The sequence below is a fragment of the Phascolarctos cinereus genome, unplaced genomic scaffold (assembly GCF_003287225.1).
Source record: "Phascolarctos cinereus isolate Bilbo 61053 unplaced genomic scaffold, phaCin_HiC Scaffold_4;HRSCAF=312, whole genome shotgun sequence".
In the NCBI taxonomy this organism is placed as follows: domain Eukaryota; kingdom Metazoa; phylum Chordata; class Mammalia; order Diprotodontia; family Phascolarctidae; genus Phascolarctos; species Phascolarctos cinereus.
Window position 1 is genome coordinate 204112735 of NW_027555847.1, and position 17241 is coordinate 204129975.

Genomic DNA, 17241 nt, shown 5'->3' on the forward strand with positions numbered 1-17241 from the left:
CATGCAGACCACACAGTGAAGCCTGAACCAGATGAAAATGTAATTGAGAAATATTTAACAAAATAAATGAAAATAAAACAAAACATAGATAACATTACATTTTAAAACTAAGTTGATATGTGTCCTACAAGGATCCTTACTTATGAATTAGTGGCCTACATTTCTTTTTGAGTTTGATTAGTGATCAGAAGACAGATCATTGATATAAATTTATCAGTATTTGGGCTTCCAAAAGATGAAAGTTTATGAGGACCTAAACTAGGGTATTGACTGTGTCATTGGTGAGAAAAAATAGAGACAGGTGATATTGTGACAGTAGATTCAGCATAACTTGGCAATTTATTGACCGTGGGCAGTGAGGGAAAGGTAAGGATCACAGATGACTCCAAGGTTATGAACCTAGGTATGTGGGATTAGGGTGGTGCCTTCAGGAGAAATAAGAAAGGTTAGAGGAAGGGGCAGGTCTAAGGCAGAAAACAGAGAGTTCTTTTTTGGATTTTGAATTGATTGTTATCAATTGGCTACCAGACATCTAGGAGATATCCAATAGGTAGTTAATAATGTGGACTAAAATTTAGGGCAGTGCAAGGCAGTTCTGACCAAACTGGAAAGCTTCAGAATACAGGCCTAGTGATGTCTGTTGCGTGAGGAACAGCTTGTCCAAATTCAGTATATCACTATGGTGACTCTAAGGTGATGAATTTTTTTATGCACAGCAAGCCTCTGAATTAAAATATGAAAGTCATAGTATTATAATATGCATTAATGAAGGGAGTTCCCATACTAATGAAACCACAGATCTTTGAAGTATTGAAGAAACCATAAATGTTAATGGATTGAATTCCCATCTAAAAGATAAAAGATGGTTAAATTGATTAAATTTCTGTTCCTATTGCCTACAGGAACATTTTTACTGCTAAGAGATGTACATGTATTTCAATACCATAGGATAGACTGAAATTTAGTATTCTTCGACTATTCCTAGAAAACCTGGAGAATGGAGCAATGATGTCTAACAAATCATAATTCAAATTAGGGATAATTAAAATCTAAACAAAGAAATTTGTATCATAATTAAAGGTACCATCAAGGTACTGATCATCAAGGAATTTCACTTTAAATGTTTGCACACCCAACTGTAAAATAATTAAAAGGTGAATGTAATTAATTTGCAAAAAGAAGTAGGTATAAAATCAACAATAACAGAAGATTTTAACATTGTACTACCAGAATATAATGAATTATGCACTAAAAATAAGAAAGGAATTGCTGATTTGGAATAGCATTCTGAAGAAACTTGATTTGTTAGGCATGGGAAGAACTGATTGGAAAAGTAATATATACTATTTTTCAACTACACATGAAAAATGTACAAAAATTAATTAAGTTCAAGGGTACAAAGAAGTTATAAGTAAATTCAGAAAGGCAAAAATACTTTAATGTGTTGTAATGCAATAATAATAGACTTTGGTATTTTGGGATTCATTTGAAATTGTACTCAATAGCAAGTTTATATTCTTAAATGCTTATATTAATAAAAGATAAAATAAATAAGTTAAATTTTCATATAAAGAAATTAGAAAATGAGCAAATTGCTATGACCAAAGCAAGCACAAAGGAGCAAAGTGTAACAAAAGGAAAGATTAATTATACACAGCTATAGGCTAACACATGACTATTATACACAGCTATAGGCTAACAAAACTGAGAACATAAAATAAATAGCTAACATTTTTATTATTATGCTATTAAAATTAATAAATACTTTTTCCTTGACAAACTTTAAATAATGGAATTTATGGTTTTGCATACAAGTATTTTTAATTTGTTTATAAATTTAAATGTTTGGATTTTTGATTGTCATTAAACATTTTCAATAAAACATTTAAAAACAAATTTAAAAAATAAATTTAGACAATGATTAGAGATAAGGAAAAGACACAGGATGAGAATACAGAAGAGAAATAGAGAAGTGCTTATGTTTCCCTGATGCCATGGACTTCCCTTGGTTGATCTTGGTTTAGGTCCTCCTATGTTTTTTCTTGATCTGTCTTTTCCAGATACAGAATGAGGATAATCATCATGATCATGTTGATCATGATCATGATGATTATCGTCATCACAACAATTACATTAACATTACATCATTATAGCATGTAATAACACCATATACTATATTGTCATATATTATTATAATTAAATGATCAATGATAACAACTAGCATTTATATTGTGTTGTGAGATTTGTAAAGCACTATAGAAGTATTTTCTCATTTGATCCTTATAACAACCCTGGGAGGTAAATGCAATCATTATCTCTATTTTATGTTATTTACATTTTACAGATGAGGAAACTGAGGCTAGCAGAAATTAAGTGACTTGTTAGTGTCATACAGCTAGGAAGCATCTGAGTATGGATTTGAACTCCAATCTTCTTGACTCTAAGCCTGGTGCTCTATCCACTAACCATCACATAATGATTATAGGATCAATAATCTCCAGGCCTGGTGTTCTGTCCACTGTGCTACCTAGGTGGCTAATGATTATTGGATCATGGGTGTAGAACTAGAAAGGACCTTAGAGACAAGATTCTGGTCCAATGCCTTCATTTTACAGACGAGGAAACTGACGCCTAGAGATGTTAAGTAACTTACCCACAGTTGTACAGGTAAGGTAGTAAGGAACAGAACTGGGATTTGAACCCAAAGCCCTATGACTACAAATCCAGCACACTTTCTTCCATATTACACTCTGAGTGACTTTGTAATTTTGACTGTAGTTCTTATGAGAGGAGATGCATGTGTATGTGTGAATATACATTTGTATATGTACATGTATGTGTAGGTATGTGTATATGTATTTATACCCTCAAAGTATTGGCAGGCTAGGAGGGAGACAGTGGGTTATAATGGAAAGAATATCAAATTGGGAATCATGAAATACAGAGCTGCCAGTTGATACCTGTGTTACATTTTGGGAAGTGACTTAACCTCTTGGGAGGGAGGGTATCAGTTTCTTCATCTGTATTCTGGTAATAATATTAAGAAGAAGAAGAGGAAGAGGAGAAAGAGGAAGAAAAAGGAAAAGGAGGAGGAGAAGAGGATGGAGAAGTAGTAGTAGTAGCAGCAGCAGCTGCAGTAGTAGTACTACTTCATCCCTCTCTCTCAATGTTGCCATAAAGATCAAAGGAAATAATTTATGTGAAAGGGCTTGGAATTCAATTAAACAAGTCATTAAGCAGCCATTTGTGGCAGGCACTGTGCCAGGTACTGGAGATACAGAAAATGAAACAATTCCTGTCCTTAAGGTGATTACATTGTGTGTGTGTGTGTGTGTGTGTGTGTGTGTGTAGATAAATAACATACAATTTTATGTGTATAACATACATACATAGTTATATGTATATATCAAATATGTATATACAGTATATCATACATACATACACACAAATTTCTGGGAGAAGGTACATTTCTGATACGAAGGACATTTTGTTAATATAATAGAAAGGTCCAGGAAGTATAATGAAAGGTAAGGTAGAGTGGGAGAGGGACAGGGAAGGAATAGGGCTGACATGGGTGGGTATGAGGAGTGGTGATGAGGGGAGAGGGTTTTAGCCTAGAAATCTAGAGTGAAGATTCTGAGTGGAGCCACAAGCCAGTAGACTTTCATGTCCTTTAAATTATGGTGATATTGATTTGATTATCAACCTCTAAGGAAGACTTAAAAGTGGTATGTGTGCATGTGGGCATTCAGATGATGAATCCCTGATCTTGCCTGGTGGTTTTGGGGCCTGAGTACTTAGAAGTCTGTAAAGTACTACACAAACAAAAGGAATTTTAATCATTGTCAGCATCTTATCTCTTGAACTTTTCTGTTACAGTTCCACGTATGGGGCCACCGATGGTATCAGAGGGAATTTAACCAGGAAATGTCATTTAACCTAATCACTGGCAGTCAGGCTCCTGAGGTTTGCCTGGAACTGCACCCAGGCACCAACTATACTATAAACATTACGGCTGCTTCCTCTGGACTTCCTGTGCTGGTCTCCCTTACAACTCAGATAACTGGTAGGTCTTGGGTAATTAATTACTTTTTGAGTGAGGAACATGGTAAACTCAAAGGACCTTGGAAGCAAGGAGAGGGAGTTATCCAATGTATTACTCTTATTCCAAGGAGCTGAATTCTCCTTGTATGATCATCATGGGTATACTGCCATTGTTTTTTTCATTTCAAATGTTTTGGAAGCACCTTATTTTGAATTATATGCTCTACTCGATGAGGGTGCCTGAAGGAGCTATGGAAAGAACATTGGCTGTGGAAAGAACATTGAACTTGGAGTTGGAAGATCTGTACTCTAGGCAACTCTGAACACTTAAGAGCTGTGTGACCTCAATCATTTATTCTCCCAGTAACCCAGGAAAATTGAATCAGCTGATGTACATAAAGGACTTTATAAACTAAAGCTACATAAATTTTATGAGAAACAGAGGTGCCTAATGGATGGAGAGTCTAGGAAGACCTTGCTTCAAGCCCTATTTCTTACACATACTGTGTGCTCTTGGGTGACTTATTTAACATCTCAGTACTCTAGTCAACTCTCTAGGTAGGAATTTCCTAACTTGGGAGTTTCCTGTACCAATAAACTCATAAGTCATGTTCCCATCCCTTTCTATTATTATTACAGTCAACAGTCAGCCAATAAGCATTTATTAAGTGCCTGCTATGTACCAGACATGGTGATAAGCACTGGGTATACAAAAAAAGGGGGGGGTAATCCTTCCTGTCAAGGAGCTCACAGTCCAATGAGGGAGACACCATGCAAACAGCTGTGTACAAACAAGATATAGATAGGATGAATTGGAGATAATCAAGTGAGGGAAGGCACTAGCATTAAGGGAGATTGGGAAGACTTTTAGCTGGGACTTGAAGGAAGTCATCAGATGGAGACAAAGGAAGGAGACCATTGGGGGATAGCCAGTGAAAATTTCTGGAGCTGTGTGATGAAGTGTCTTGTACAAAGAACAGCAAAGAGGCCTGTGTTATGAAGTGCTTATGGTCAATGGATTTCAGATAGAAATGGTCATAGGACAAATTACTACTCTCCTATATTTTTATGTTTAATGTTTGGAGCATCTATTGACCAGGTGGACAAAATGACTGCTTTTTGTAATCAAACCTGAATTAGTACTTAATCTTATTTTCTATAGGTTCACTAAAGCATCTTTGGGACAACTCCAGAAGCAAATGGGATGATGGGAATGAATTGTACTTCATCCTGTTCCCACATATCATTCTCATTTTCCTATTTGCTACTAGAGTCATCCTGAATGTGCCTTCAGTGAGACTCCAGAAAATGAGCTTATATCCCAATCCTCTGATTCAGTTATGAAAAACTGTTATTTTATTGGCTTCTGCAAATCTTCTGAATATTAAATGTAAAAAAAAAAACCTGTCAGGTCTGTTTCTATCTGGACTCCATTGAATATGGTTCAGAGAATGAAGATTAAAAATAACAAATGTATGTAGATTTACAGTTTGTCAAGTACTTTGCATACATTATCTATTCCCATCATCATCTTATTTTCATCTTTTTTGATGTCTTCAGATAGAAACAGTTCTGAGACAAGTCACTACCCTACTTTTATCCTTTTATATTTAATAGTCTATAGGATCTTACACAAGTGGCTAAATTAACTTCATTTTGTAGTTGAAACAAAAGTATTAAGTTATAAATTCATCTTCTGTAGGCTCACTGAAACTATCCTTGGTATAACTGCTGTAGTAGACAAGAATGAAAGAAAAAAATAAGCATTTATTAAGCCCCTATTATGTGCAAGTCTCTTTACTAAGCACTTTACAAATATTCTTTTTTTTTTAGTTGAATTCTGTTTTAATTAAAGACCCAAGGAGCAACAAGCTTATTTTTGTTATAGTACATTACATTATAATTGGCTTTTAGTAAAGTAGACAACAGGCAGTCATGTATTTATGCTAGTGCTGAAATCTTACTATAACCAACTAAGAAATCAAGGTTACCTCTACTTAACTGTAATAAATACATGTTTTTACATGCAGTAGTTTCTTTGGTTGGTAAGTTTAATCATTCAGTAAAATTACTGGATTCATTATAGAAGAAAGTACTTGGTATAAACTTTGAGTATGTCGCTGATCTCACAAACTATTTGGGGGGGGTTTGTGGAGGGGGTGTCAGTCCTAGCAAGAATTTCAGACAGTAGCTGTATACCTACCAGTTACCTTGATATTGCCTCTGTCACAAAAATTGGTATCAGAACCAAAGTGGAATAGATTTTTGTTTTCAAAATCAAACAGCTTAATCTTTTCATGATCCTATTTCTGGTATAATTAATAAAACTGGTAAGACATGTGAGTAAATGAAATAAAACTTGGTGAGGCGTCAATTAACTGAACTTCAGAGTCCATCGTATTTTCCATAAGGCCTCATTTTAGAACCATGATAAATGTTACACAGTGATAATGTTTAATAATCTGTGGCTGTTACCACCCCATCACAGCCTCAAAACTTGGTCTTTCACATTTTAAAAAATATGTCTGTGTCACCAGCCGTATGATAACATTAAAGTCTGTGTTCACTTGATATTCTTATGAATTGATTATTCTCTATAGTAGGCTACTTTTGCCCCATTCAGTTGGGTACGCTAATGACAACTTGTATACCATTTCCACTAGATAATGTTCAATTTCTGAAGCGGTATTTTCCTATTAAAAACAAACTTGTTCTCATTCTGGATCCAGGGGTGAGCCTTCTAATAGCCTGTAGGTGTCTTGGTGGAATTAATATTATCAGAACATAATCGAGTAATTGCATAGGAGAGTTATTTTATTTTTATTTTTTACAGCCGAAGACAAGGTTTATTAAAGATCTGCCATATTGGCCAGACTCTTAAGGAATCTAAGCATTTGTATTGCTAATGCAAGTGGGCCAGATTTTAAGAATCTGAGCACCTTAATGGAGACAAGATGGATCTTGTGGACTGTGGAAGGGATCTAGGAGTGGCCAAGTAATTTGGGGTGACTGGAGGAGGGGTCTGGGAGAAGGGAATCTAGGGAAGATCTTGATGGGAGTGACTGGGAGGTACAATGGGGTCTAGATAGGATCAAGGGTGGGAAGTGGCTGGGGTCATTTAGAGGTAACAGATAATAGAGGGCTGAGTAAGGTTAAGGGTAACAGAGAATTGGGAAATTGGATGTAGGTTATAATGAAAGGCCAGTTGATAGGATTATAGCCTCAGGCAAGCACTAGAGACTTCCTTGACCTAGTGGGAGAGTTCAAGGAGAGTCCAAGGTGGGGTTTTCTAGGGCCTGTAGACAAATGGGCGTGGGCCTGTACCCCATCATTCCCCCTCAAACAAATGGGACCCAAATTCTTTTGGAGTGAGGGGGCGAAGGTCTTGGCTTCTGAAACTGCTTTCTGCTGGCAAGGGGTGTAGAGCTGTCCCTGCCTCAAGGGGGTCCCAAAGAGGAGGTTGACTAGAACTGAGCACAGGCTGCATCCAGGGGATGATGGGGAGGACATTGGTTGGTACCCACTGTTTGCTACTAACTGTAGGTGAATGACGTGTAATCATGAAGATACAAATCTGACAGAAAAGACCACAGGGCCCAGGTATAGGGAGAAGTAAAAGTGTAACAGCACCATTAAAATATTATCTGATCTTGTTACTTTTTCAAAACTTTAAGCAACACTTTCGCAGGTAGTTTTCAACCCCAGGTTCAATAGTTACACAAATGAATTTGCCAGAGACTGACTTTCACTTCAATTATCACTGAAATTCTCCTCCCCAAACCAAACTGAAGATGTTTCTGATTTAATTTCAGTTGTCTAGGGGTATTGAATGACTACATATTCAGGTCAAAACAGCAAGATCTCACACACTTGCATTGACCTTTTACTAGCCCTTGCTCTGATTATAGAAATTTGCTATAAAAGGATAAAGCAGGGACTAGATTTAGGGCCCAAATATGACAGGATAAAACATCCTTAGCTCTGTTTGGATTCAGATGTTATCTGTATCATTATCACGAATTCCATGAAGCCATTATTGAATCAGGAAGAAGCTTTACTAACGACCAGGAAAGGCTGAGTATCGTGTATGTGTGAGAGCACATGTATTGAAAAATGCATACCTTTTTATTCTCTATTCCTCATTTGAATTTCCTTCCCCTGTTTTTTTCCATTCACTGGGTACCATAGAGGTTACAGCCTACCTGAAGCACCTAATTTCCCCACACGAGTCTCTGCTCCTAATTACATCTCCCACTCTCCACAATTCAGAGATCCGGACCCTTACTTGGGAACACCCCTTTTTATGTTAACCTCAGAACTGGTTTTCCACAGTTTATTCACCACCAAGAGTGTTTTCTTATTCTAATATAACTCCCTTTGTTCAACTTCTGCCTAGCCACCAGAATGATTCCTTAAGTTTTCCACTTGGCTTTTGTGGAAAAACTATTTCTCTGACTCCAGTCTCTGATTGAGTAGTATTCAGAAGCAACATCCATATATCCTACAATCCTCCCTTTTTCTTTTCTTTTACTTTGTTGCATCTGCGTCTTAATTCATTATGTATTCCAGTTTTTATCCTAATTAGGGTTCACCTAGGTCTCTTCATGAGGTATTATGCAAAGCCTACAACTGTCAATATCCCAGCTATCATCTGTCATTCCCTTCCATTTGCCAAACCATGATTCTAACTATCCCTTTAATTAATTATCTATCCCAGAGTTCTCTGCCAACTCAGCTAAAGTAGGTAGACCTTGCAGTGCCTTACTAATGGTTCCATCTGGGGCTGTGCTGTTAGGCAACATTTCATGAAGGGATTTTGGGGACTTATAACAATATGAGAGAAGGAAGGGAGAAATTGATCAATGCATTGACAAATCAAAAAGGGGGCAGTCCCCATAGTAAGCACAAACACAGAGACCCAAAAGTAATGATAAATTGTCCATTTAAGGCTTTAGAAGTCTCTTCTCATACAGCTGTCTGGCATTCTGGACATCATCTGGTGAAGTTTTCTGGTGTAAGTGCTGTTCAAGCATTGTCCAGAAGACTGTCTTCTTATAGAGATCCTCTTTCTTGTGTCCACTCTCCTACAGGATTACTCTTAACACGATTTTTAAATTACCTTGCCAATAATCAGGGCAAATAATGAAAGTTAACTCAACCCTTATGTCTCCATTATTATAAGATCAAAATTGGAACCTTGGCCAATTGTCATGTTTAAGAAGCTCAAATTAGAAAAGTAACAGAAAAATCAGAGCCTAGCCTTACACTCTGCATACTTCTAGTTTTATACCTTGCATTAATTCATTATTCATTCTTATTCATATTCCCCCATCAGGAGGATGAGATCTCACTAAAGAATTAGTAACAGACTCCAATACATAGTAATCAATTTAAAAGCAAGTACATATCAAATAATAAAACAATTCCAACCTCTGGTCATGTACAAATAAATAATACTTAATTAAAATGGATGCTTCTTTTAAGGCATTTACAAGATAGGCCATAAGCCATTCTTCTTTTAACATTAATTAACTGTAACAAACTGAGACAACTTTAATATTAACTAAGTATTAACTAAGTAACAGAATAATATTCTGGTTCCATAAGCTTCTGGCCTAATTATCCCCATACCATTATGAGAAATTAAAGGACCCTGACTTATACAGGAATATACTAGTAACAGATGTCAGGACTGAATACTTAATTCTAAAATTCTAGGCCAAATAACTCAATCTTATACTTGCATCTTACTATAATAACCTCAGATGTTCCTTCATCAATCTATTATTTAATAGATTTGATATTATGCTTACAAAACTTATGATTATAGAAATTTGCCATGAAAGAATAGGGACATAACTAAAGTAAGGGAACAATTTTTCTCTAGCTTTTTCATGTCAATTCCAGGCAGAAGGTATGTAATGGCCAACTACATCAAGCCAGGCTAAAAGTCTGCCAGGTGTCAAAGTGAGAAAAGTGAGTCAGGAGGATTCTACTTCAGCCATGCAGAAAAGTCATTTTTCCTACCTTCCCATGAGAACACCCTCTGTAGTTCATAGATGCATCTCACAAAACCCTCACAGGGTTCTGGCATCATGGGTCAGTAGTTCAGTCAGTTCCTTGTTAACAATACCTGGAGTTAGACTCAGAATAATAGTTCATTAATAGTCCCCAAGATCTTGGATAGCAGATTCCCCTCATCAGGGTTTCAGGTGTGACTATATTACATTAATTAGGGAACATCTCCAAAGTGAGCCCTAAGTAGTTTGTATGCATTCCTTCACGTGTTCTAGTTCCTAAAAACATCCTGAGTAAAATCAAATTTCCATTAGGATCATAAGTTGATACTCCAATAGACTTGCCTCTGTGTTTCTCAAACTTATTTATCCTTCTCTAACCATACTTAATCTGAAAGAATGAGGCACTTTCAGAGAAGCTCAAACACTAATTCTAAACCCTTGCTAGGCATGGAACAAATTCAGTTCCGAACAGCAAGATCTTCCCCACTTACAACTTATTAAAATAGATGCTTTAGTACTAATCATTAGCCTTAGATCTCTGATGCTGAAGAGGTCTAGGACTTTGGGGTGCTGCTTGGGGACCCCCCAAGATTACGGTACCGGGCCCTGCCTGAATGAATTCAACTCAAATCTTCTTCAGCCAGAGGAAAAGTTTATTAGTGATAAAACACATAGGCCAGATGATGCCTGTAAGGACAAGTGGGCATGAGAAAGGCTTAGCCTTTTGGGCATGAGATTCTCAGCCAGGTGACAACCGTAAAGACTAGCGGGCATGAGAAGGTCTGAGCCTTTTGGGCATGAGATTCTCAGCCCCGAATGAGGGCCAGGGTAGATTTTATATACATTGGGTGACCAGGGAAGGGTCTGGGAAAATGGTCTGGGTGAGAATTCCCAGAGATTGGAATGTCTAAGAGATTGAATAGACAATGGGAATAGATAATGAAGAAACTGAAAGGTATCTGAATGAGATTAAAAAGTAGGCTAAGGCTTTCAAAGGGAGATGAGGGGCTGGTGGGCCTGTAGACAAAAGGGAACTAGATTCCCTTTGGGGCAAGGGGCAAAGACCTTGGCTTGGGCCACACCCCATCAATGCTGCTCCCATTGAATTGCTGATTTTGACTGTTTCTCAGAAAGCACCCATTAAGACCAGCCCTGGGGACATAACAAACCTAGGAAATACAAACCTAGGAAACAAATTCAAAATTCACAGTAAGTTTGGACATAATTGTCATCAATATCAAATTATTACTTGCAACAAAACTAGCTTGCAAATAGAAATTTAGTAGGCCTTCTAAAACAATCACACTAAAGACTTCACCAAAACATTTCTTCATAAAAGTATTTCCCTTTCTTAAAAACACCTTACAATTTCCTAATTACCACAAAATTCCTAGTTACCTAAATTGTTTGTAATGAGCCATTTACTCAGTAAGAATTCCATATTTAAATATAGACAAAACTTAGAAGTTCATGTTTCTTAAATTATAGTACTAAAAAAAACCCATTCCCTTTTCTCTTTCTCTGACAGTATAATTCTTAATCTAACAATGTTCTAGATTATAAGAGAAATTGCTTTTCTAACAACATAGCTGATACAATTGTTTACCAGATTACACCATATAAGAAAATTCAGAAATATAACCATACTATAAGCAATTATCATATATGTAAAGCTTGAAACAGAACCAATTAATTATTATCAGGTGATCTTAATTTAGTGAGATTCAGTGAATCAAATCTGGATCTGTAATCACTAATGATAATGATGGGATATGGGTCCAAGATGGATCCCTCCCCCCCAAAAAAACCCTTTCTTGAACCTTCCCTCCACCTGGTCCAGCAGTCTCCTGAGGCCATTCCCACCTGTCAACTGGCTTTTCTTTATTACCTATGCCCAATGTCTCAATTCTTTATTAACCTAATGGAAGTCTAGCCCTCCATTGTCTATTACTGGTCTGATAGCCCTGGGCCACACTTCCCATCTCTGATCTTATCCAGACCCCATTTAACCTCCCAGATGCTCCCATTGGGATTCTCCCTCCCACAGTCCCCATACAAGATCCATCCTGGCCACCATATAGGGGCTGAGTCTTCCCCCTGCCCATTCATCCTTATGAATATCATAAATGTTCAGACTCCTGTTAGAAATAGACTTGACACCAAAAATTTAGTATCAAAGAAAATTTATTATAAAGAAAGTCCAGAGGATTTAGACGTTTCTGGCCAGAAGCGGGCTCCACCCCTCTTCAGGAGGGGTGGGCCCTGAGTGCAAGGGAAAGTATGCTTTTATACAGTTGAATTCCAGGCCAGGGTTGGTCCAACCCTTCCCAGGTTACACCTTTCCTTACATGTTTCCCCTTGATATGCTCAAGTATGTTCCCCCCCCTTTGGTCATATGTCCCGTGACTCGTTAATGAGGTTCTAATTTTATGCAGGGTGTGTCAGATAATAGTAATGAAGTTCATTAAGCAGGCGCACTAACATTTTTCAGGTGTCCTCAGGTTGACCCTAACTGGTCTGAGCTGGCTCGACCCCTATCTTGATTTTGGGGTCTTCTTGGAACAATCCACTTACTTCCTATTGGTCAAGCCCAGCCCACCTACAGTGTACCACCTCCTGGGACCTTTGTTCTTTAAATCTCTGCATTGTTCTACCTGTGGAAACTTAAGCCATTCTAACTCTAACACTCCTCAAGAGTCTGATCCACATGGAACAAACCCTGTCTTTGGCTGAAAGAAGGCCTAGGTTGAATTCCTTTTGGGCAGTACCCAAGTGTCTCGATTTCGGGTCCCCTAACCTCTATAGCTCAACAGTACATTTTAATTTCTAAGGCCCAATACTCTTAGTACTTTAAAGGAAAAGATATTATCCATAAATTCACACTTTTTTCCCCCCTAATTGAGGCCCTGATATTTGGGAGAATACCCAATTAATTCCAAAGCAGTGCATATCAATAAGATATATTTGTATCACACAGCACACATAAAATTATTTCCACAATAGTAATACATTTTGAAACAACCCATTGTCAATTTAGATGAATGCACTTCCAAATCACTTTGCACAGAAAATCATTCATCTCATAATTAGTATGTTGAAACTATAACTTTAAACCACCATATATTTTTATAATAGTATTTCAAATGAAAAATCTGCTATCATAGTGTCAATGTTATTATTACTTGCTTATAACCAAATATACCGCACTAGATATTTAATAGTTTTCAAATTATCTCATTTTTATCACATCCTTTTAAAAGACTCATTCCAGATGAAGAATTGCTTTAACACCATTTGTACCTCACAATGGCCCCTCAAATTTTACAGTCTAAGAGTTTTAGAAATACAATACAGTAACAACACAAACAATAAACTTCAGATAACATCGTTTGCATTTCCTGATTATCACATATAGAAATTACTGATCTTATTACTCTTGGTACTTTTAGCAATTACGTTAAATTAGAGAAATAATAATAATGACATGTCTAACATATGCCATTGAATCAAGCACTTTACAATCATTATATCATTTTTATCCCATAACAACCATTATTATTATTATTATTATTATTATTATTATTATTATTATTATTGTTATTTGTCTTTACAGTACAGTAAACTTAAATGAGATCTGAATTTATAATCGCTAATGATAAACATTTTAAAACATTTTTGTTTTAAATCCAATATTCTTGGCCCTTTAAAAGGAAATATTCTCCACAAATTCATATATTCCCTTTAAAAAAGACATATGACAATTCCTGCTCTGAATAATTCTCTCCTCCCTTTTCTTTCCTACTTCCTTAAGAGAGCAGAAAAGTCTCCTCTCCCTTTTAGAAGCTTATCAGATAAAAACCACCCTCCTGAGAATCTCAGGCTTCAGCCTCTAGAGTTCCAATAATTAATTAACAGCCCAGGAAAACATTTTAAGATTTTATGTAACAGTCTCTAGTCATAATAACCAATATCTTTACCGTAGTCAAAATTTATGCAAGGCCAGATTTAATAAAGCCCTCCTACAGGTTTATCCTGAGAGATGAATGGCCTTTTATAACTTCATTGGTTCTCAAATCAAGCTACAGAATTTTTGTTTTCAATTTTTCTATCCAAAACAGAATCAAACGTCTTCACATTTTTTAAAACCCCTTGAAGCTGGCAAAATCACCCAGAATAAACATCCAAGGATGGGGAACTTAGAGCACATGGGCTTGCCTCAGAACACCCCACCCCCACCCATTCTCAAACTCTCTATATAATTTTTCTTTTTCTTTTTCCCTACCTGTCATATTTTCTCTCAAAACCTTGACTCCTCTTTTCTACTCTTTCAAATACATTACCCTGACAACCTCCAATTTCCTTTATGTTCCAGATTTTAAAAAATTACACTCACCTTGTTTCTGGTCTGCTTCTCTTCACCCTGTTAAAATTTGAAGGGAGGTAAGGCCTGCAAATTCAGAGAACTGCATTCCCTCACTCTTTTCACAAACAGCTCTGATAATGCTAGTGTTCAAAAGACAGAATAGCTTTCTAGCTCTCCTTTTTTTTAACCCAAATTTTCTTCCTTCCTTCCTTCCTTCCTTCCTTCCTTCCTTCCTTCCTTCCTTCCTTCCTTCCTTCCTTCCTTCCTTCCTTCCTTCCTTCCTTCCTTCTATCCTTCCTTCCTTCCTTCCCAACTTGGCCAGTGTTGGACTCCAGAAAAAAATCTTAATCTCCCACTGAAAGCCTAACGTGGGAGTTCTTTGCCTATGTTCTCTTTCTGCTGCATTTAAACACTTAAACATTTACAAACGCACACAGACAGCTTGACAGACAAAGTGCACACAGCTCTAATTTTTTCAAGTAACCTTGATGGATCAAAAGAACCCCAGTGCTGATCCTTTTTCTTTATGTTACCCATCCACCCTGGGGACTATCTGGAGCAGTGTTTGTAGAGAACTTCTCCCATCTTTTCTTATTTGGGGCCTTATTCCCTTCTACACCCTTCCCTAGGATTTCTTGTAGATATCTAACTTGGTGCTTGTCTCCCTTTTGATAAGACCTCCATTGTGGATCTTCTTCATACTCCCGTGCTACCCCGATATTTACTCAACCTTAGGGTGTTCCACCACTGACAAGGTGGTACTTAATAGTCCAAATTTTCCCACCTTGCTTTGCATGCAAACTTGTGCAGTGGTCATGGCTTTAATTCCTTTTTCTTTTATGTTCATGGCTTCACTCATTAATTTGGTCTTAGGGTCTTAAACCGTCCATGAGCTAAGGCACCCCCCAAGGATACACAGAATCGTTGAATTCCCATTCTCATTCCTTCCTCAGGAGGGTGACGGATCCTGAGAATGAGCCCTCAACTGTTATCTATAACAATATCACGAATTCCGTGAAGCCATGTTGAATCAGGAAGAAGCTTTATTAACGACCTAGGAAGACTGGGCATCCGGCATGTGTGAGAGCACACATGTGAGAGCACATGTATTGACAAATGCCAGTTTTGTAGTTTCCTTCTAATATTTTCTACATTGGTTTTGTTTATATACAAAAATTTAAATTTTATGTGATCAAAATTATCCATTTTATCTCCAATGATCTATCTCTTGTTTGGTCATAAACTCTTCCCTCATCCATAGATCTGGCAGGCAGATTTTTCCATGCTTCCCTAATTTGCTTATGATATTGCCCTTTATGTCTAATTCATGTATCCATTTTGACCTTATCTTGGTATACAGCGTGAGATGTTCTATGCCTGGCTTTTGTCAGACTCCTTTCTAGTTTTCCCAGAAGTTTTTGTCAGATAGTGAGTTCTTGCCCCAAGATCTTTGGGTTTATCAGATACTAGATTACTATGGTCATTTATTGCTATATATTGTGTACATAATTTATTCCACTGATCTATCACTCTATTTCTTAGCCAGATTTTTTTCAGGATTACCATTTTATAATATAGTTTGAAATCTGATACTGCTAGACCACCATCCTTTTTTTTTTCTTTGATTCCCTTGACATTCTTGACCTTTTATTCTTCCAGATGAATTTTATTATTTTTTCTAGCTCTATAAAATAATTCTATAGTAGTTTGGTATGGTATTGAATAAATAATTTAGGTAGAATTGTCATTTTTGTCATATTGGCTTAGCCTACCCATAAGCAATTAATATTTCTTTAATTGTTTAGCTATGTCTTTTTATGTGAAAAAGTTTTTTGTAATTGTGTTCATATAGTTCTTGAGTGTGTCTTGACAGGTAGACTTCCAAGTATTTTATGCTGTATGCAGTTGTTTAAAATGGAATTTCTCTTTCTATCTCTTCCTACTGGTACAACTCTATCTTACAATTGGTAAGGGAGGAAAGGAAAATTGGGTATAGAATGGCATATTCCCTAGAATCTGGAATGGGATTTCAAAAGGTTAAGAGAAATTTTGTATATTTATGTATGCATGAATGCATGTGGATGTGTGTACATGTATACATATATGTATGTACATCTGTGTGTGGTGTGTGTATATATGTATGTGCACATGTTTGTATGCACATATGCCTACATATACAAACTTACGTCATACATGTGTGTATGTGTATACACACAGTCTAAAGTGACAGAAGCCATTCCATGGGAGACAGGAAGCTATAAGGCTAGAGCCTCCATATACTTCTTCAGGAGTTCTCCCTCATCTCTGAATTCTTTGCTTCTTAAGCCTCTGTAGTTCAGGTTTTGATTAGTGTCGACTTATTTGTTTTGTTCTTTGCCAATTTGTCTGCTCCTATTTGCTTAATTAAGATGCTGACTTTTGCTTTCAGTTGCTAATTAAGAAAATCTAGAATCTCTCATATTCTCTTGGTTTCTGGATTTCGTTCTGCATATTTATTTGTTATAACCTTTAATTGCCTAATAATATGATGTTTAAGTTTTCTCCTGAGGGGACCAGTAAGATATTGGTGTGATCTTCCCATAATCTTTACTAATTTTTTCAAGCCATTTCTGCCAACCTGGTGTTTGACTTCTGCCCTTAGAGTTATTCTTTGATAGCTCTACTTCGTTCCTTTGGTTCTTATCATGTTTTTATACTTTCTAACAAAAACTGTAGGAGAATGCATTCATGATGATTATAGGAGATACCACATTTTTTAATAACTCCCATTTGGTATAATTGACCTATTGGTTGGATGTTGATGATGATGATGAT

General features: G+C 36.7%; 1 protein-coding gene across 1 annotated transcript in view; it reads left to right on the forward strand.

Moving 5' to 3' along the window:
- The window catches only part of SUSD1 (sushi domain containing 1), a 334279-nt gene that overhangs the window by 199007 nt on the left and 118031 nt on the right, over nucleotides 1–17241 (forward strand). Inside the window, exon 13 of the mRNA XM_078152858.1 lies at nucleotides 3880–4066. Coding sequence (XP_078008984.1) covers nucleotides 3880–4066 — 187 coding nt within the window. The remainder of the gene's footprint in view (nucleotides 1–3879; nucleotides 4067–17241) is intronic.